This window comes from Bombus affinis, unplaced genomic scaffold, assembly GCF_024516045.1.
Source record: "Bombus affinis isolate iyBomAffi1 unplaced genomic scaffold, iyBomAffi1.2 ctg00000059.1, whole genome shotgun sequence".
Lineage (NCBI taxonomy): Eukaryota > Metazoa > Arthropoda > Insecta > Hymenoptera > Apidae > Bombus > Bombus affinis.
In genome coordinates, this window is record NW_026108820.1 from 331,840 (window position 1) to 354,958 (window position 23,119).

At 37.5% G+C, this 23,119-nt stretch overlaps 1 protein-coding gene and 1 long non-coding RNA gene across 2 annotated transcripts; one reads left to right on the forward strand and one right to left on the reverse strand.

Moving 5' to 3' along the window:
* Positions 1-12,433: 12,433 nt before the first annotated feature.
* On the reverse strand, positions 12,434-13,806 carry LOC126926897 (uncharacterized). The gene is made up of 2 exons (XR_007715000.1): positions 12,740-13,806; positions 12,434-12,630 (listed from the first exon to the last, which is right to left on the reverse strand). It is a non-coding gene; the product is annotated as an uncharacterized LOC126926897 (long non-coding RNA).
* Positions 13,807-15,960: 2,154 nt separating this feature from the next.
* LOC126926802 (uncharacterized) lies at positions 15,961-19,601 on the forward strand. Its single transcript, XM_050743170.1, has 2 exons — positions 15,961-16,279; positions 19,073-19,601. The coding sequence occupies exons 1-2, from the start codon at positions 15,961-15,963 to the stop codon at positions 19,333-19,335; spliced, it is 582 nt and encodes a 193-aa protein (XP_050599127.1). The 3' UTR covers positions 19,336-19,601.
* The last annotated feature ends 3,518 nt before the right edge of the window (positions 19,602-23,119 follow it).

Below are 23,119 nucleotides of genomic sequence, written 5' to 3' on the forward strand. Positions count from 1 at the left end.
GAATTTATAAAGCGACACAGAAAGGACTTATTAATTTCTCGAAAGCAATTGAAAAGAAAAGCATGTTTCTGTTTTTGGGAAGCTTTTAAAGTCAGGTGTTCCATATTAAGTGCAATTAACTTGCAAATATTTATATTTGCGCAGTTCCTTCATTTTGAAATATTCGCAAAATTTGCTGCATATTTCGTGTTCGTTCCATCCTCCGAAATGAAAATAAAAATTTTTATTCAATGTCTGAATATATTTCATTATATTCCATCTTTCTCATGATTGAAAGTTTCTTCTTCTTTTTAATAATTATATCGTAGCAAATACACAAAGATATTCATATTCATACACAAAGATATAGATATTCATACACACAAATCATAAGATATTCATACACAAACATATTCAAGATATATATAGATAAGATTTATTTCATCCTCTACGTTTCCTAAACGTTTCATGGACTTTTGCATTTTTAAAATTCCCACAAATGCACGAACATCCGCGATCTAATAATCTAACGATGAGTCCGCTATTTCGGAAGATATTTCTATATTTTGGGTAAATCGTTGCTTTGTAATATTTGACATAAGAGAAGCTCGTTAACGAACGCGTAACGTCAGATATCCACGTTTACCGCGACTCTTTCAGGAGAAGAACTTTGCAGCTAGGAGAGTTTTAAGGAACTTTTAATTTAGAAGAATTTTAAAGAACGACCGTAACATGTATATTCCGACGCAAATGTCGTTCCTGATAGGAGAATCACACAGTCGAGTTCAGCAATCGAATCGATGTTCAACAGATGCGAGGGCAGAAGCAGACGAAGAATAAAGAGAGAATAAACACGCACTCGTTAAATCAGCGCAACGAGTAAAGTAGATCTAGCCATTATTCCGTTCTGAAAAGGAAGACGAATGGAAGAGGAAAGGAAGGTTCAAAAGAGCATCGTTCGCTTTGATTATTGACACACGCTCACGCTAATAACGGTCATTGAAAGGCGAACGGAGAATGAGAATTATTGAAACTTGGAAATATCGAAAGCTTGAAGCTTCGCTAATTAAGAGAAGTCAACTGTCATAAACATCGATGAAGATCCTATCGACGGAAAGTTAGGAAATTTAATCTTTTCCCTTTACGTTTGACTCGAACGCGAACAGTTCGATCTGTTTCTCGTTTGAGGAACGACCTAACGAGTATACAGAGTCTTTCGCGTACATTACTCGTCGGAAGTTTCGAGTCATTGCGCGTTTCATCAAATTTTGCAGAATTTAAAGAATCGAAGACTTCGCTTTGATAAATTTTTAATTAAAGAAACGTATAGTCGAGTGCAAGCGATTATTGCTGATAACTGTAACATTTATTTTAGTAACGAAATTGACAGGAGATTTGGCATAGATAATACAGGAAAAGTATTTTAAGCTTTCCATATACGAGGGAGAAAAAGTTTAATTATTTATATCGTAAAGTGGCGTCAGGGAAAACCGGTGTCTTATTTCATGAATCTGAGTCTTCTATCGAGTAAACGTTCCTCTTTAATAAAATCTATAACGTGTTAGAACGATACAACAATTTTAGTTATTCCGTAGAGTATTACGACAACAGTCTTAGACCATTTGCATGATGATCAGGATCTCATGGTCAAGCAGAGAAGTAAGTGTCACAGTGTAAAAGAAAAATAGTATCGGTGCATGACGTAGGGATGATGTACGGTGGTAAAGCGAAAGCTGAAGGACATTCGAATAAAAAGAAATAATAAAAAGAAAATAGTTATCGGTTATACAATGTGAACAAAATTACGTACGTGTTTAGAGCAACGACGTTGCCTACTACAGTTGTACGGTAACGAGCCTTTAGAATTTAAAGCCTGGATATTACTCTCGCGATGCTCGTCGATTATACGATGGACATTTTTCTAATAGTTTACAGTAAAAATATTCCTACGTCCAATAGATTGAATTTCAAGTTGAAAAATAATATTAGAAAAGACTGAAAACTTCACGATTCCTAGGATTACGTGTAACATTGCGTCTGCGGAGCCAGAAAATTGATCCACCGATTGGTCTCAAAGGAAAGTTATTTATAAGTCAAAGAGTATCGTATTGCATCGTTCTTTCTTTATTCGAAGCACTCGGGAACGTTCGCTGTAAACATTTCCATTGTATCGCGATCAACGAAGAATGATTCGTTTCGTAACTATAATCGCATTTTCATCCATAATGGACAAGACGAAACAAAGCGAAAGGAAAGTTGTACGTTCTCAATTACTCCTATACGGAACAAAGATCAGAAGTTATAAGTTATAGTCATAAGGGGCGACTTAATTGAAAATTACCAAGACACTTGACATCACGCGTTGCTCGAGAGCGAAGTTACGCGGATGTTTATATCGTCTGGGAGTCCCAGAGCAGCAGTTAAGGGTTAATATCGAGAGCGCAGCGATGGTAAACGTTATAATAATACAAAGTTCCGATATTCTCTAACTCTAACCATTCTACAAATTTCATCTTTAAACGGTATCGTGATCTGGTCCTGGTTTAACCAATTGGCTGTTTTCCACGAGTATACTCGTCACGAAGAGATGGCAGTATTTTACGTTACGACGAGCCCCGTCAGTACTAAATTGAAAAATAAAACAGTCGTTTCGTAACAACTGAATTCTATATTATAACAGCCACCCGTACTCCGTGTTCGACGAGTATACTCGCCATCGCTTACTGTTCGCGACACACTTTTAGGTACACGCTTTTCAAAGAGGTCGCAACCGCTAACTGCTAAACTTTTTTATTCTGACATTGAAATTTAACAAGAATAAATCAATATCAGCGGCAATTTCAGTTCTATCCTTGGCACGTAAATACAATATAATTTACCTTTAACGAAAATGAATGCAATTATTCGTAATTATTCGCGATACTATTTACTTATATATTTTCCTATGTTGTCTTACGTATCTGTTATTTGTAATAGATGAGATCGAACGAGAAATATTAGAGGATCAGCAGCAGGGTTAATTTATCAGTGTAAAAATATGCGCAAACTTCCACGATCCAGTTATAACACGCGATATAATTCGCTATTTGCTTAGCTCGCTTCGCCAACTGCCAGCCTCGCTATCTTTGTCCATGAGGATCTATTAAGAGTATCATTTTAATTACACGTTGGTCGATCGAACGGCCAACGAGAAACGCGGCCGACAATTTTGATTAAATAGCCGCTAGCGTTACCGAGAACACGGCTCGTGTAAAACAATTTCGTCAGACAATTTTGGTTATCGGATTTGTTCGGCGAGACGCGCAAACAAACCGGCTTTCACCTCGTCAAAGGCTACGTTTCACGCGAAACTCGCGCCAGTTACAGCGTTAACTTCCTTTGTAGTATTCATGGTGAAATCGCCAATTCATTTCCACCGTCTAACGAGAAAGACGAAACGGACGTATTCTCGGTGAACGCTTCCCTTTCGCGTCTCTCCCGTTCTTCGCATCGCTCTGCTTCAACGCAGTACAACCAGCCAGCTCTCTCGTTCGACAGCTGACAAATTGCCTGCGTAACTTGTTTGCCGCGACCGCGAGAACTATGTTTTAAGTCGAATGATCGTCAGATGTTACGAACAATTGGAAATTATCTTCATTTCCCATATCGCTGGCCGATGCTCACGATCTGTTCAGTTTGGAAAACATGGAACAGCTCGCTGGACGATTAGTTTGAATTTTACGGAATCGCGTTTGAGGTGGAATATGCCGAGATCGTTGATGTTCGACTGCTCCCACGAATACTCTGGTGTCTGTACGTTTTATCAGTCGAACCTAACATTTCTCAGTGACGGATAAGTTTCTTTTTAAAAAATCTACACATTCTTTTCTCTGTTCGATAGAATAGAATTCCGATAAATAAGAATTTGGTATGAAACTAACAACGTTCCAGTCGTACAGAAAGAAAATAGAATTTAATTAGAAGGTGGGAGGTGGTGTAAGAATCGGCGATAGAATTCATCAAGAGTACGTGATGTTGGAAAAGCTACAGTCACAGATGTTAGAAAATGGAAACGTGATATTGAGAATTATGTAAAGCACGTGGATTGCTCGAATGATGGGGTAACTGTGGGGAAACCTTAAATACACTAATGTAATGGGATGGTTTCGTTGTGATAAAGACGATAATAACGACGATTTTATACAAATGGAAACAGCCAGCTAAAACGATAATGGAGAGGCACTTTCCCATGCCGAAGCACCCATGCCATTCGAAAAAGGGGCTTCGATCGTATAAAATTCACCGCGCAAAAGCTCCCAGGTACAGAGAAAATGTAATTTTACGCAGTTATTAAATTTACGCAGTTATTTCTACCGAAAGAATCGTGTGACGTGGTGCTTAAAAAGATATGGAATGTATAAATATTCAAAAAATCAATTTTATAAAATTAAATCTATCGATCCATTAATAGGATTAAAAGAAAGGAATACATCCGAAATGTACACAAAATTGAAGGAAAGGAAGATTTGTATAAAAATTGTAATAATACGATGCAGCAATTTCACGATACCATTTAATTAAAGTGGGTGTATATTTTTTTGAGAGCATCCTCTGTACATCAGAAATATATTACGAAATAGAAATATGTTATTACTGGTTTTCCGATGAGAATCCGAAGTGTATCAAACATTTAATCGGCGTAGATATTTATCGACGCAACAGTTGCAATTTCACAGATACAAATATCTTGCGAGTTCTCTCATCGTCGTAATTTGTATCTCCTTTATATACATCGTCTGTCTGAATATTCTTTCTAATATTCTAATTGGACTGTAGATTTTGATGCAAATTCATATTTTTGAGAATATGATTGAAAAAAAAAGAGAAGTAAAGAGTATTTTGTATATTTTATATTTTCTTTCGTATCACGTGCATTTTGTACAATTTTATTGAAATTGGATTACAAGAGCCAAGCAAATCGAACATCAAACGGACTACGCGCCGTGTGTTACTTTATAGGAAAATCACGACAATGTCTGTAACATTCGTAGTATTTTACGATCCTATCTACGATAGCAATTAAAAGTTCATCAAACAGATGATTACATCACGTACAAGCCATTTGAAAGTCAAATTGTTCCATTTTCCGAAAATTTATTCTTTCTAACTTTTTAAGGGTATTGTACATCGTGGCTTATTAACATACTAAATAATAATTGACTGTTCGAATAGTTTGATGATTTTTGGAAAGTACGTGTCCCTGGTAAATATAACTTCTATGCACACTTCCAAATCCGTTTGAAATTTCACCGATACGATCAAGTTAGGCGTGTCTCGCTACAGTGCTGCAATGATCATTTCGAAATGCTTCGTATATCATATACGCAAAAAGTTTCCAGCAACGTTGAAACAGCTTCGCGAGCCACGTGTAATTTATTTATAAAAGATTTTTGCAACTGTCGAGACATCTTGGTATCTGTTAATAATCGTTGAGATATCATTGCAATCAAGTAATTGCACTGTATCATACGCGATAACGAAGTTACTCGATTATTCGAATGGTATGTACTGGGATTAGTTTCGATGGATGTTTGAATGATGACGGAATATTTGGCCAGCATAAGGACTGATCCCTTCCATATCGATCGCGTTTATCGATATTTGATAAAGAGGTCGTTTGCAAATTACATTTACCGTCTACTGTTGCTCACGAAATTATTCCAACTCTGATACGTGCTTCTTTATAAATATATCGCGTGTGTACGTGTATGTTACATATTATATTACATATCGCATATTACATATTATATTGTATTTTAAGTAACAAGATATTTAGTGCGAGTGTATATTTCGCAGAGATTCCAAAAGTGATTAAACAGTCAATTATCCATCACATCGATGCATCTCAATGTTCAATGGGACAGTATTTCGCGTCTATAACATGTTGAAGATAGCTCTTTATGGTGTATCTCGTGGAGGAAATTAATTTCACGAAATTAATTAAACAGTCAATTATCTGTTGTACCGATACGTCTTGATATTCAATGGAATAATTTTTGATATTTATTGTACGCTCAAAATACCTATCTATACTATGTACTATTTTTCCCCCCAAATATTCGCCACAACTATTTTCTGCCTTTTACATTTGCACTTTCAGGATGATTTCAAATTCTACCAATGTGATCTGGATAGTCGTGTTTCGTTACAAAACGAACAAAATCCCGAAGTCTCGTGTAACGGGCTATAGGAGGCGTTGGTGCGTTCTTTAAAACAGAATAACTTTTCAAAAATTGAGTCAAACAATTTGTTTCTTTCCTTTTTTCTTTTTTTTTTTTTTTTTTTTTACGAGTTAGAAGAATTGGAAAGATTAACAATAGGTGACGTGTAAAGAAATGTTGAAAGAAGTACAATTAGTCGGAATAGCGAAGAAGAAAGTAAAGGTAGCTTTTTACAACTTTTCTAGCTGGACCTGTAACGAAGATTTAAATAACACATTTCGAAGATTTCCTCTAACTCGTCGAGCAAAATTCAAATGGTTCGGTCCACAGTTGCAGACGAGTTATTTCGTTCGAATGAACGTACGAAACGAAAGATATTTTTACGGCGAGTGTCGGACTATTTTAGCTTTCGAGGCATTGTAAGTTGAATTTTAGTTGCGGTGTCGACAAATCATTGATTCAGTGACAGTGAATTTTCTTTTTTCTGGGTGTGATGCGAATGCGCAGAAACTTTGACGTCAAACGTTCCCGCTGAACGAACAGGACCTTCCGGCTGCCATGGATATTGATTTTCCTTGGGCTTCAAGGTTTCTGGAGCAGCTGTACCCATCCAGCGCAGACTCCGGCTATTCTCAATATGGCTGCCTATTGTACCCAAATCCGCTCGTTTTGCGTCGCAACGCGCTCGCCGCCATACACCAGCATGCGATCAATGCGCCAATGACATCAGCCGAATTTATTTTCGAATGTGACGCGCTAGACGTTATCAACATGGCCGATACATGTACCCTGTCACGTACTTCCTGATCGTCGTGTCTATCTCCATGGTCGTAAGCATCAATGGTAAGCCTCGCATTTCACTCGCTTTGTCGGGCTGCTTAAACCTTCGCCTCTTTAATTCGACGCGTTTCTCACACGTTTCGCCACGAATCAAATTACATTTTTCTGAAATTAAAAATTCGCCGATACGCGTTGTCCATCTTCGGTATTTGCGAGAGAAGAAAACGATTCTTGCGCCTTATTCGTCACGCCGATTTTCACGTCGATACGATCGGAATACCAAAGTTGATCGACTCGACAATGTATTGACCAGTTAGCCGTTGCGACTAATGCGACTAAAATGCGTTAGAAAGGACAGAACAACTACTTTGTTCACGCTGTATTATAGTTTTTTCATAATAATTATTTATATCTCTTCATTTGTTCGTTTTACCTGGTCCTGGCTTCCAAATGGTCGAAACGTCTTCAAATTTACGAATATATTTTAGTTTTCGCTGAAATTGCAGTTTAAACAGCAAAAACTGCTTTTTACGCGTGACGAGTATACTCGTCAAGAGTAGGTAACTGGTTAAGACGGAAGATAATTTGCCAGGATAGACAATGGCGGTATTTCGTCTTTGAGAATTTTTAATTTGAGGAATTTTTCTTTCAACAAAGAGCGTTTCTGTAATGGAAAATGGAAGTTTCTGTTTCTTCCCATTTTTCTCTTTCTTTCTCGAGGTTCCTTTCAGTTACATGGCCCTATTTGTTTTACGAGCAAGTTGCGTTTTAGGAGCGTGTTTCGTTGAGGGAGTTTTCACTAGATGTCTGAAGGAACGATGTTTCGTCTATTTATAGCGAAGATCTTTCTCTACATATAAACTGCATATAGAGGAAAGTGCACCTGTTGAAGCCTTCACTCGTAGGTGTTAGCCATTTGTGTTACGAATCGTGTAAACAACGATCATCGTACACGGTGCATTTAATTGACTTTTCTTCCGTGATAAGCTTCGCGATGAATTCTCATTTCGAGGCTACCTTTTTCATTTACCGTCTTGCCTATGTTTCCTATGTATAAAATAAATAATTCATACTGAATACATCTATTTCTATTTTCTCTTTTTCTTTAGATAAGAAGAATATTACAATCAACTTTCACAGAGAATTTTTAACATTAGACCGTCCCAAAAGTGTCTTTTATCTTATAAGGAAATAATAGACGCACAACATTTTTTGTTTTAAATTATTTTATTGAATTACGTTTAATCCATCTTATTCTATTGGAACCAGATGTGAAATAAAACAGTATAATTTTTAACTTCATGAAATATACATAGAATATTTCGTGGATATCGAATCTGCAGTCTTGCGTAGATCCAATTGTCGTGTAGATGCAAACGTAGTCGTATACCGTCTGTTTAGTCTTCGGAGATGATCGAATCTGTTAAGAAGCTGAAACTCTAGAGGATTGGTACGATTGATCAAACTTGCGTGGAAGCGTTTTTCCGAACTTGGAAATATCTTTCATAACTGTAGGTATTTTTAAGTACCCGTGTATGATTTCGTTGATTACCTGCCAATGGATAAGGAATACGTTTGCTGCTCTCGGAATACGTTTAATTGAAATAAATCGAAATAAATTTTTCGTAATTTCCGGATACGTTTACGATATTTTGCTTGCCAAGTCTTACCGTCGGACGTATCGCAAGAACAGCAGGAAAATTTGGCGAAATATCGTTAGAGACGCTATTCGACGGAAAAGCTAAACATCCGAAGAATTCCGTTCTAAATAAGAAACCTAAACCGATGTTTCACCTTATTAGACGATTTCCTCGATGATATCCCTTTCCGCAATCTTCCTAGCAATCTTGTCAACGAACGCGACGAAATTTCATCTTACGCATATCGCCGATGTGTCTGTAAATGTCAAGACTAATATCTATTTATTTGTACAAAAATGTACAAAAATCTGACGTTAATGAAAGCACGACACATTTGTTTGAAAAATGAAAGAAAGGAAGAAGTAGAAGGAAGTAATTTCTAAGAAATAAAAGAGAGAAAGATGCGAAGCATTAAAAAGTAGACAACGATTTGCCCAACGTCTTACGTCCGATTCCTACGTCGATTTTAATAATCTTTAGAAATCTAGGATAAATCACGATTTCTATTAATTAATACGTATTTGTCGGTTGATTGTGTCCGATGATCAGGCCAACTGTTAACTACGGAACATCGAACTCACGCAGCGTCGGAACGAGCAAACGATTTATGGTGTCATCAGTGTGATACAATGGAAGATGGAGAGAGATGCGCCAATCTGACTGGAAACTTCACCACTTTCGGGCACAAGTGCACTGGTGATAAAAGGACCTGTATGATAATGACAAATGATAACAGCGATTCCAACGCTTGTTGATTATACACAGGTCACGCACGTGTTTCAGCAGATGTTTGATATTTTGCTTTGATCGCGTGCTTTTAAAGCAAACAGAATATAGCAAACAGCTAGCTAAAAGCGATATTAGTTATCGTCAACACGAGAGCGAGAGAAGGCTGTTCAAGATAGAGCCACAGTTTCATTTCGTTCATAACGCGATTTTAGTGTTTGGAAATGTTCAATATAGTCGATCAATTCAGTTTCATAATAATTACGTACTTTATTGAAATTGAATCCGCTTTATAGGAACATATGTACATGGTGTACACATTAGAGGGAATATGCAAATGCAATTTTTTATTTGTTCTTCTTATTTATTGGTAATCAACAATGATATTGGATATGATATAATTGTACAGTTTGCACATACACGGCAAAAATTTTACGAAATCCGTAATCGATATTAACCGACCGAATTAACAATGAACGAACCGTATTCTCTGGAAATGATGCGAGATATTCTGGAAAATTGATATTCCCTTGACTAAAAATATGTTACGTTCACACTCACTCGTGTTCGTTACAAGTTCCAATGTGAAATGTCATACAGAGTGAAACAAGGAATTGTTGCAAATATTAATTTAATTTTAGTATCAAGAATCATTCTACGTACATGTAGAATTCTTTCTCATCTTTTCTTTTCAGTCTTCTTTTTTCTCTTTTCGCTCGATACTATCAAGTTCGTGGTTTAATGCCGCCCAAAATGAGCTCGTACTCGGACAAAATTAAAAGAAATACTATATTTTAGCGTACGAGTGTCTCTTGCGATCCGCTAGGACATGTCATATAACGAACATCGTGAAAGTTTAAAATCTGCAAATATTCCTTTCACGTTTGCTTCTTTCTCTTCAGGTAAAGCGATTTTCTTACACTACCAGCACCGAAGATTCAACGTCTAGTCCACAAACTTGGTCGGTGGAGAGAAAGTGTACTAACAAATGCGACTCCGGATGTATAGTGGTCGGTGAACGAACAAAACTCTCCGCTTGCACCACTTGCTGCGAGAAATCGTTTTGCAATATCGGTACCGGTGCTGCGAACGATCTGACGATAAGAGGGATCGATCTGTTTCTAGCTTTAGTATTACAAATTACATTAACAATTATCATGTATCCGTCCTGACATTGCAGACGAAGTAACACACGATCGTGAATCATTTTAGTCGCCGATGAGAATAATTGGTTCTATTAACGCGTTTATACGTACATTGTAACATACACTGTAATATTACACAACAACACGATACATAAGATTTATCGCATTACCAATGAAAATGCTGTTTTCATTTTATAAATGTGTACATGGAGTTTCATTCCTTATGTGTTTCATAATAATATTACGATGAATATTGATTAATAAGTCAATAAAATTACGACGATATCGATAATACGAAGCTCAGAAATAAGAAAATAATAATGATGTTCTCGTTCTAATGATGTCGATAAATCAAAGAACAATTGATAATATAAAAAGGGGATGTTCTTAAGAATACGATGCTCATAATTATAATAATTACAAATACAATCAAATCTACGAGAATGAGATTTAAAACACTGCTAAGTTATTACTCGATCGTTCAACGAACCAATGTAATTTAAATTGTAAATTTTAGAAAAATTGTTATAGCAATACACTACCAATAAATTGTATAAAGTAACAAACTTTTCTAAAAAAAAAACTCATTAAAACTCTCGATATAATAATAAATACTTTTTATCGATTTCCATTTTTCCATTATCCTCTACTTAATTCCCAAGGATGTCAATGAGAAACATATTAGGTTGTTCCAAAAGTCTCTGTCTGTTTTATAAGAAAATAATAGATGCACAACATTTTTTCTTTTATATTATTTTATTGAATTTTGTATGATCCGTTTTCTACTAATAGAACAAAATGGATCATAATGTAAAACAAAAAATGATGTGCATCTGTCACTTCCTTATAAAACGAAAGAAATTTTTGGGAAAACCCAATAGAATGGGAATTTTCTCGTGGACACATAACATTAGAAAATTGTACACAACTTTTATTTAAATTCCTTCGTACGATCTCTGTACAATATTCTTTTACTAATTATACCTTAATTTTCTTTTTATTTTACTTTAATTTTTAAGTATCCTCCGATTGGTTTCCAATTATTTTGATTATTTTGCAGGAAGCGAACAATTTTAACGATCGGCATATTTTTCGATACTCGTGAACAAGAGTGTACAACCTGGACGTTTATACACACCCACATTTCTCTCAAACGCACAAACATCCGCATTCCGTTTATAATACTAAAATTTCGCTGGAAACAGGGAAACGCGAGATCAGGTATCTACTAAATCGCTTAAACTATATAGTTTATACCAGCGCGTTTACAGCTGTAACCAATTAACGTAATTACACTGCCTAAATGAAAGCATTCAGTTTATACTCGTGCATTCTGTTCTTTCAACAGCATCCTGGAAATCTGCGTGTTATCATTTTCGTAGAAATCGAGAGAGCTTAGGTTGAATGTAGATCCGACATCGTCAAACGGAAAATTACAAAGTTCTTGAATTCCTGGAAGGTTCTAACGGGATATAGGGTTTTGTTCCAATGGAAAACACATATTCGTTTCTAGAAATCGGTTTTAATTAAATTTCCACATCCGTGAACAAAGGGATATGATTTATCGTGCGATAGCATATAATGAAAACTAAGGCAAAGAATGGAATTTTTTGTTTTTCGTAGAAAACGTGAGACGACATCGCCTTGTTAAGAGGAAATAAAACCATTCCAGGAAAGAATAACGATCGTCGTTAAGCGTAATGTAATTTCTTTCTGAAGAGTCATACTAATCTATCGCCCACGCGTAATGCCTCGATGCTAAGCATCTCTCATTTTGCATCTCGTTCGTTGCCATTCATCTCGTCGTGTAAAACGCAAATAAAATGGAAAGAAATATTTTTTATTCCAAGAAGCAATTATTCAAACAACAATTTATCAACGGATAAAAAAATCAGAAATGTCCCTTTTAATATTTTTAAAATTAATATTAAAACCATCTTTCTCTTCTTTTTTACACTCTTACTTATCTGAAATTCTTTATCTCCTAATTTCGATAAACCATTTTACAAAACGTAGGCTATTGTCCGTTTTACGTTTAACTGTTATGAAATTTTGCAGTCCATTTACGCATAATCTTGCGAGTAAAGTACATTTTGCCAAAAGTAATCGAGCGTCTGTCTACTTTTGAACAATACTGTACCCAACAGCTACTTACAGTGGCTACAAAAAGTATTTCTGTATTATTTCTACTATTGTGTTTATCCCTGCGTGCTAATCAATTATATTAATTGAAAGCATATTAATTGTCCTCTGTCTGCAAAAGCCTTACCGACATTTACACGCTGGATCGTTTAGGATCATGCAATATCTGTTTACGTTCTCGTGTTTTAAAAAGTGTGCTCAAAAATTCTTGAATACTCTTGCAAGTTGTTAGAATATCTTCCAATAATTTTCATATCGATACATGTGAATCTTTTTAAGCGAAGCGGAATCTAAGCAAAAATATGAAGAAAGTGGAAAATCGCTTAAAGTCACTGGTCGAAAACCATCCACTATGCAGATGGACAGATAAATTTCGCGTCACTTGATAGTACTATCGTATGACTACGAACTATTGACACTAGTTGAAAGTGAAATGTAACGGCTGATGAAAAAAAATTGAAAAAGATAGAGATACGTAAGTATTAGCATTAGGTTGGCATAAAAGTTTCTTTCGTTTTGTGAGGAAATAATAAATGTACATTTTTTGTATCATATTATTGTATTGAATTATGTATGATCTATTTTGTAGTAATAGAATCCATTTTATTTTATTCGTACAGAATTCAATAATAATAACATTATATTTCCTTATAAAACTAAAGAAACTTTTGGGACAACCTAACGCATATAAATACCTTTTCACAGCCACTGTATAAGATTATAAAAGATACTGATATACAAGATATTGTTAGCTGTAGCTGCACAGCCACCACGCACTGAGCATTGCAAATATCGAAAGCCATGAAGAAAATTTGAAGAAGAAATGCTGTAATTTTATAAAACTGAATTGTAATCGACGAGACGAGTAAACGTGTAACAGATATCGTAGAATAGAAAAAAAAGTGTGTAATAGACAAAAAAAGAAATGTTTAATATAAATTTTACTTAGAATTCATACACGTAAGTAGATATGACTTTTCTGCCAGTCACTGTGCATTATCTGACATAATTTATCTCTCGTACTTATTCTTTCATCCAGGCAAAGGAAGCTGTCGGAACAGATTTAATTCCCGTTCATTAGATTCGTCGCCTTACTGAATACGATATTTTCGAGTTCGCGGTTCAAGGGAAAGCGAAGAATTCTGGTGGGGTCGAGAGTGTCACGTAAAATAAAGAACAGGGGGCTCGAACGAAAAGAAAAAACATCTGTTTCTTCTTTGTTTGTCATCCCTCAATATCCCCACTACCCTGTAGGCGTACGTGACCGTTGTCACACTTCTAGGACATTCGGTGGAAGGACCGTTAGGATACAGGTGACTCATTAGGCACTTCGGCGATATACATTGTCGCCAAGGCCGCCACATCTCTATCTCCATCATCGGTCCATCGGATTTGAAGTATGCCGGTCGTGACAAGAGCAACGTTCAAGATGAAATCCTCGGCCCTTGTTAAATCGTCTCGGTCGGGTTCGAACAATGCGTTCGCCAGCATCCTCGTTTCTCGGTGATTGCACATAAAGCTGCCATTATTAGAACTTCAGTGGGCGGTAAGCGCTGGTGCTTTTTCCAGTCTCGCGTTCGCGCTTACTCTTACGCACAATTCGCCGCTGCACTCGCGTGCGTTTCCAGCCGCGTTCATCCGTCCATGTGGCTGCCAGTCGTAACGCGAAGCTCGTTCGTCGCGTTTACTCCACTTTTTTCATCGAAAAGTTTTATCCGGAATATCACGTTCGACTCGACGACCGATTAATTATCGTATTTTACTTTCATCAATGGTGCATCATTTTCATGGGAAACGTTTAAATTTCCACGTGGTGCCACGTGGTGGAAAAATTGGCCACCGGTTGCTGCACGACTCTCCTTCGTCGCGTTTATTCCACCTCTTCGGCGAAACGTTCCATCCGGAACGTCGCGATCGACACGAGATCGAAATTAATTATATTCTACTTTCTCCGATGGTGGATCGTTCTTGCGCGAAAGAAAATTAAATTCCTACGGCACGTGGTGAATAAATTGGCCACCAGTTGCTGCACGACGCTCCTTCGTCGCGTCTACTCCACTTTTTCGTCGAAACCTTCTGTCCGGGGGTATCGCGATCGACCCGAGATCCGATCGATCGTCTTATCCTTCCGTCCTTTTCGCGAAAGTCGTTCGAATTTGTGTGACGCGCGCGTGGAAAATACTGGCGCGAATCTTCGAGTTAGTGAGAATCTTTGGCTCGAATTTGATGATTCGTTCGCGTGGGAATCGCAGGGCGAGGCGTGCGATTGTCGCGATCGCTCTTATCGCTCGCTCCACTTACGTTCCGCTTCGTTCTACCGATTACTAGTTTGCTGCATTCCCGGTTACTTTACTGGTGGTGAATCGTTAATCGACGCGAGTTACCGCCGACGAGTTTGTTACGATACGCAAGTACAGTGGAAAAAGGAGTTTAGCGAAACAGTTTCGTAAAGCTAAACGATTGGACGAATCGAAAGGAATTGGAAGTCGTTCTAAGAATTCTGTTCGAAGACAGCTTTGAGAAGGCGAACGGCGATTGAAAAAAGAAGAAATTGAAAGACGTCGAAGGAAATCGACGAACGTTCGAATTCAACGAGGCAGTTTCGTACGCCTAGAGACGATGATCGAAGGAAATTGAGAAAGATTCGTCTGTATTTTAAGATACTGTATCAATTTGGTATAAATAGGTCGAGCAAATATTCACGGTTAATCTTTTCGATAAAGCACTACCTACAAAACCACTGCATTCTATGATTTCATTTCATCTCTGGTGTACCGTAGAATCGTTCCCTTCTCCATTATACGATCGATTAAACAACACCCTGTGTATTAAAACCAACGATTCACCTTCGTATTACTTCCGCGCTAGCTACGTGATAAAGCGCGAGACATTGAAAATGTTAGAACGCGAGAGTATGGTCGCATCCGCGTCTATATGACACGGCGTTTCGAACGCGTTACGAACCGGCGAAATGAAATGAGAATATCGGGTCTGCGAATTAGCTGCTTTCATCGCGATAACTACGTCTGCGAGTGAACGAGCATGCCTGGCGAGTTTTGGGTAGCCAGAAAATCCTATTGAAATTTCGATCAAAGCGCGCGAGACATGACGCGATCGAAACTTCCCAGTTTTCTCCTCGCCACGTGGCTGCTCGGCACGATCGCTACTAAGTCGCGAATGAGCGACTTTTTGCAAAGCTTGCAGGAGTACGAGATCGTTTACCCTCGAGTGATCCCGAATGAGAGCGCGCGGAACAGAAGATCGACCCACGAAGACCGAGAAACTTGGCGCGAGTATCTCCACCAAGAGCCGGTGTTCCTCGAGATCAGCAACTGGACCTTAAGGACCATGTCCAACGATCGATTGATACTGTCGTCGAATTTCACCGTGAATTGGGTGCGCCAGGGTAAAACCAAGTCCGAGCGACGTAACGCCAAGGCGAACTGCGATCTTCGACAAGGCAGCTTGGAAGGAGACGCGAGTTCCTTCGTCGTCGTGACGATATACGAAGAAGAAGTGTACGCCTTGATGTTGATCGGGCAGAGATCGTTCTTCGTTCAGCCGCTGACGAATGGCCAGCATGTGATGTTTCAGCCGAAAAACGAAAAGTGGTGGTCGATCAGGAATAATTCGAGCTTCGTGTCTGTGAATCCGGAAAATCCTGCAGGTGAGAAGGATCGTTATCGCGATGGCTTTTCATCTTTCGTTAGACGGTTGGATGTAGGTGATTGGTTGATCGATTTACCGACTTCCTTGCCAATTATGTTATAAGCTTCTTAATTTGCGATCCGCCGTTAATTGCTTCTTCTATTCTAAAATTGACTCTGATCGTGATACTGTAAGAACTGATAGCGTCGATATTATAATACCATACATAGAGTATGAGAGTAATCGTAGTACAAACGAATATATATATATATATATATATATATATATATTCGGTTTAATAAATTTAATTTAATAAATTTAAACCGTCAAACAGGGAGGGCTTAATCTGCAGGCAAAAAGGAGAAAAAGAAATAATCATTTACAAAGCGAACGACCATTAGCTAATTCCAATTTAAAAATATAGCTAAAGTCAAAGTCATTTTGAACAAATGTTTCCTGTACGCGTTACCGTTTGGCATGGACGAACGTCTCGGACGTTGATGTCCGTACATTTATATATATATATATATATGCAGTTCTGATAATCATTTTCAACTCGCACAGGGAAGAAACATCACTGAGGCTACCTCGAATTAAATTCGCGTATCAAGTAACAGGATAGATACGATTCATACGAAGCTTTGCGTCGTTATTCGAGGTAGGAAAAGCTTTAGCAGTGATATCGAGAAAAGCGAAACTACGAAATCATCGCTGTCGTCGAGACAGAAATTGCTGCGAATATCGCGGAAAGCAGAGCGACGGTAAAGAGTATTACAGGAAAAAGTTGTTCGGAATATTAGCCTTGGCAAACATATTTCAAAGCCGTTGAATATGGCGAGATTGTCCGCTTTGTAAATATTTACCGAAAAACATGTCGTACGAAGCTGGGCAATAAACGCGTTTTTCCACAGTTACAAACAAGTATCGTACGTATGAAACAAGTAACGACGAATTTTCCATTCCACGGCACGCGACAATTGACCGTATTATCAGCGTTTCGTCAGAGTTTCAAGAACTGCGCTTTCTTTTCTGTATTTATGGTTTCGCAACTGTAAAACGGAAGGTTTATTCTGGAGATGCGAGTTCGCGTGAACAACTAGCGCAACGAGTAAAAACACGCGGTTTTTGCAACTCGATCGAATTGTTAGCAACTGTGTGTACGAGATCGTATTACTCCCATCGTTGATCGATGTCAGGCTTCTATCCGAGCACGCGGACAACGTTCTCCAACGACCAATCAAACATACCAGATAATAATTTTTCATTGTATCATTATTGTAGCTATTAACGACACGGGCTTGTTGTCGCATGATGAAAAGCATGCAACTGCGCTGACACGATAATACAGCGAACTTTTGCACGCTGCGATGGAAAACGCGTCGTTACCTGTTTCGTACGAACGATACTCGTTTGTAATTCTGTAAAGAAACGTCCGTTGACGAACATTATATAAAGTTCTTCCTTCTTCTTCTTCTTGTCTGTAAATCAACTACTTACAATTTGACGGTTTAAATTTGGCACACCCCGTATATACAGGATGCAACGGAACAATGTCTGAAAGCGAGAACAACGCGAATCCTTGTGGAAAAATGAAGAAAAAGTATAGGATAAAACGTTCTCATTTTCGACTTGGAGAATCGAGTCTGAAAATTTATCAAGTATACTCGAACTGTATCTGAATATCGGTTCGAATAATAAATTTATTTAATTATATAATTAATTTATTACAAAGGAAATACAATCTGGATGTGAATGTTAAATGGAAACAAATTTTGCTAAGTTGAAAATCGATCGTATCGTAATTACCACGACTCGTTGTTTACAGATTAAAAATCTGTTTTACGAATACGAGGAGCTATATATCTACTATTATTAATCAATTTTTATGAAAAATTTCGTACGATGCGCGGATAAATTCTAATTTGATAAATTGTTGGAAACGTGGAAAATTGAATGCAATAAAATTACGTGGCACGGTTTACACGGTTGCAACTTTATGACCCACTTAGGTCAAGTAGCAATGAAATTTATTGCATATATCGGAAATTCAAGGCACGTAATTGGCAGTTTATAAACAAATTATTTGTTCTCTTAATTAAATTGCCCGCGTCGAAAGCTGTGAAACGTTTTTGTATCGAAATCGAAGAATCCAACATCGCGATCCTATGAATCGAAGAATGCGACGTAAATGTTCGAAGTATGGTTGAGAAACGATAGAAAATTCCAAGTGTTACGCTGTATTTCTCGTTCGATTTGAATCGAAATTTTAATGAGGAACAGCGCCGATTGATATTTAAAAGTGAAACGGTTAAGAGCAACGATACAGGTTTTGTTAAAAGTAATTGGTCTCTTTACCTCGCTGTTTAAACGGGTTTGCTTGACGTTACTTTGATCAATTTCCATTGACACTTTTATAGATAGCATTCTTTTTTACGGATGGAAAGCCGTCTGATGAAAATTTGTCTGAAATGTCCGTCGTAAAATTGCATTTTCGCGGGCAACAGAAAACATTGGAATTTTGTACAAAAGCGCAATACTTTAATTAGCGCAAAATTCCATTTTCCCCGCTGGGAAATTGAATTTTCTATTAAAGCGTGATACGTTTAATCAGCGGTGGCGTAAATTCAACAAACTAACAACTGGAATATTGACTTGTCACAATTTTGTGACACCGTATTTGTCGTTGATACGTTCCAGTCTGGTCGTATTTACAATTTCAGAAATTTTGCAACTATTTTTTCATTTTATCCGTAACGAGAATAGCGAAGATAAGACAGACAAACGTGGTAAAACGTTGATAATTCGGTTACAGGGAAATCGAATAAATTTGAAGTTGAAGAAAGTAAGAGAAAGTCGAAACGAAGCAAACGCGATTCCTTAAGCCACGATGTTCAGGGATTTTATAATCTTTCCGGTGACGTCTTCGACGTGGAATACCCAGAAGCTGAGAAATTGATTCTGTACGATGAAAAAGACGATGTCTGCACAGAATACAACGATACAATAGTGGAAAAATTATCGATCGACGTAAATCCTGTTGAGAAATGCTCAGTTGGTATGACCGCTAGTTACTAAAAGGTTACTAGGGTTATGTTGGTACGACTCCTAACGACGCTCTTTTGTCATAGGAGTCGACCACGCCTTATTTGCTAAGACGCATTGGGAGAGTTTAGACGTTTGCTGTGTGATTTGGTGTTTTGTATAAGAGAGAAAATAAAAGGTGTGATAACCAATCCGAGTGGATCCGAGATTGATTATCAACCCCAACCTATATAAAATAACAAATCCCGAGGAAATTGGATACTTCTCTGGTCCTAAATTGCAAAGGAACAGATTATCAAGTAAGTCAAATATTTTTCCAAATGCCATTCTTGTACAATCGTTGCTTTTCTACTTACCACGTACAATATAGCGGTTAATAAATTAACGAATCATCGAATATTACTGAAAGAAAGAAATTGTACTGATATTCCAATCTATCGTGTACAAAAGTAATAATAACAGCATGTAATATAAGAATAGCTTATCTTCAGCCTTAAAAGGAACTCGGTTTACAATTATTCTCCCTATTGCGTTCCACTCTCGCTTCATCTTCTACACGTGCATCTATATTTCGCTGTTTTTAATTTATTTTATTATTCCCTGTCTATTACACATATGTATATTGTCCATTGCACGAATCTTTATCTATCTTGCCTAATTTAATGTAAAAAATAGAAAAATAGACAAATTTGCTGGAGGAATACGTTTACCAAAATTTGTCAAGAATTTTAAAGAAATTTGCAGGATGAAATTCACGGTGATACCGAATTGATATTTTTGAAATTATACTTTTGAAATAATTATTTATATCATAATAATTATTTCACGAATACTTGCTCGTAGATATTAATTTATGCTTTTAATAATCATGCGTTTAAGCTATCAAGTCGAGTCGAGTAGACTTTCTAATTTCGTTGAAGATAAGTCGATTTCTAAGATAAGTCATTTCATAGAGAAAAGACCAGCTGCTAAGGATTCGTCGCCACGATGGCTAGAGCTTGGAATAGCTGCTGATTACTCCGTTTTCATGGAATTCGAGTACAGCAATATATCTTGGCTCTTTTAAACATCGTAAGTAATACCAAACGAAATTCTGTTATTATACTTAGATATAGAATACCTCCAACTACATATGTACGCAAGCAACCGGGAAACATAGGGCAGAGTTATGCGTATCTCTGTATTTTCAAGGTACGCTATTTGCTTTCAAACATCTCGATCGTATATTCGGATGGAAGCTCTGTATTTTCTGTTTACACTGTTCAAAGCTTACACGTATCTTTTAAAAAGTTCAGCGAATAATTTATCCGTAATGGAATTTTGTAATCGATTAATTTCAGCCATTCGGTAATTGATTTTCCAATGCTGTTGAGATTAATAACGTACATTTCCTAAGATAAATATAACGAATAAAATTAATTTTTTAGGAAAATTATATAAGATACGATGTATTTACGAGAGTTTTCAATAATAATTTATTTGTAAGGCTGTAATACTGTTTTAACGCCTGTTACATTTTCGTACGTATTTTAATCCTAGGTCAGTGCAATTTACATGGACCCATCGCTCGAATCCAACATGATTCTAGTGATCGTACGAATGATTTTATACGCGGAAAAACGAGACGTTATGGTAAGCGATTTCCATTAAATTAAATCATTTAACTAAAGTAGTAACTATCTGAGATACGCCTATGCGAGTGTCAATTATTTTATTTTCTACTTATCTGTACAGTGTATGGTATATAAATTATATAGGTCAAAATATCTGCGCATGACGTTTTAGATCGATAAAATGCAACGAGTTCCATTTTGTTAAATTGGACAACCGTGAACGATCCCTTGGAAACAAATTTCCAAACAAACAATTTTCACGGATCATTGACAAACCTCGCATTTATCGTGTATCCGAAATATCTGTATAATCGACTATTAAACCTTTTTCATCTCTTAGGAATCTTAATTTAATGTTATAGACCTATGATAATATCATTGATATACGACACTTGCGATTCCTTTTACTTTTCTTTTTCTGCTATTCTTCTCTGCTGTCGAATCAACATTTCAACATTTTTCAGGAAGATTAAAATACTAATAGCGTTACAAGTTACATTTGATTACAATCAACAACACGATTACTTGCACGTATATTTATTATCATTGACGAATATTTATATATAGTATATAATGCATGATGTAATAATAAATATAATATATTCGTAATATTTGCTAGCTTTTATTAAGAAAATATTAATAAATCGTCGTAGGTCCGCCGTGGCGATGCCAGACGATCTCTCGAGAACGTGAACAAATGGAACAGAAAGATGCTGTCCTCGAAGGACGTAAATCACGATGTTGCTGTATGGTTGACGCGATTAGATATAGGAGGTCCTTCGAGATCGTGCGCGTTAATTCGAGACGAAGGCTTGACCAGCGCCTTTATCATCGCTCACGAAGTAGCACACATGTGAGTGTCCCACATGTTTAGATATCGTTGGCAAACTGAAATATTTATAACTGGCCTGGGTATTTACGCAGAGACCGTGTGTTATTTATTTATGCAAATACGTACTTGTACGAGAATAATTTGAAAAATGAAATCTCCATAGGAGAACTTATTATCTTTACCGAATATCACAACGCGTACTGTACTTTGAATCTGCCATAGATTTTTGCGTATTATGTGCGTTCTTGCATTCCTTCTTTCACCTACGATGGCTCTTAAACAAGAAACGATATCGTAACGAGAAATACAACTTAGCTGAGCGTCCACTTTGGTTCCACTAGTGTTGTCCCATACGACTTTGTGTTTGACCTCGCTATTAGGGGACTTTTTACCCAACGTTTCCTTCACCGCCTTCACTACTTTCGATTTATCGAACTTGAGACTTAAACTGGCCGTTACTAAATCTTCCGGCTTCTTCGACATCGGTTGGTGTCTCTTCGTGAACCAATTCGACGGTGCCATAAAGGTCGAAATAGCGGCTTTCGAGGATCCGCTAAGCTTACTTTTAGCTCCGTGCAATGTCGACACGTCGAAGCTGTTGGAACGGAAGCTCTTCGATCGACTTCCTTTCTGTTCGGTCGTTTTTCCGGGCCAGTTTGATTTGCTACCGTCCCGCGAACTCGGCGCTTCCTCGCCGCATCGGTTGATTTCCGTCGCGGAAGACGCTAACGAGCTTAGGATCGATATCAGATCCGTATTAGAGCAGGCAATGCCCGCAGCACCGGAAACGGATGCACTCGCGGCTCTTGGCAGTTCCGAGACGCGCTTTCGGAGAGAAGACGTCGGCGAAACCGACGGAGTAGGCATTTCAGAGAATCGTTGTTTCGGCTGTTGAGTGTAACGTTGAGCGGAACTGTTACCCTCCAGCGGCTGTATTTCGTACACTTGCTCCGTCGACGTCCTGTACATCCTTAAGCGCACCTGGCAAACGGATTGCTTTTATTCGAAAGACAGTTTCTTTTTTATCATAATTCGTGCGTTATGATACATGTTTCGATGATTGAGCCGTTAAGCGTGACAAAGCGATGGAATTGTTTTGCACAGAAATTCTGGTTCTAAAATTATGTTAGGGATTCTAGGGCGTAATAACATCTTGGAACGCAAAGTTATCGATGTGTCGATGAAAGTTAAGCGAGCTTTATCGAAGCACACGTTCGAGTCTTTGGGCGATTGCTAGGAATACGCGTAATGTTTTTTTCCGTGAGCTGAAAAGTTGAACGACTATAAATGGCGTTTGTAGAGGATTTCAAAGCGGAAGAAGAGGCAGATTATTTAATACATAATATCTTCCTTTATAATATATCTAATATCC

Bases quoted from the DNA above. Each gene is read 5' to 3' on its own strand.
- LOC126926802 (XM_050743170.1), top strand. From the start codon at position 15,961: ATGTCCAACGATCGATTGATACTGTCGTCGAATTTCACCGTGAATTGG. The intron at 16,280-19,072 runs GTGAGAAGGATC...ATTCGGTTACAG, and splicing joins GAATCCGGAAAATCCTGCAG to GGAAATCGAATAAATTTGAA.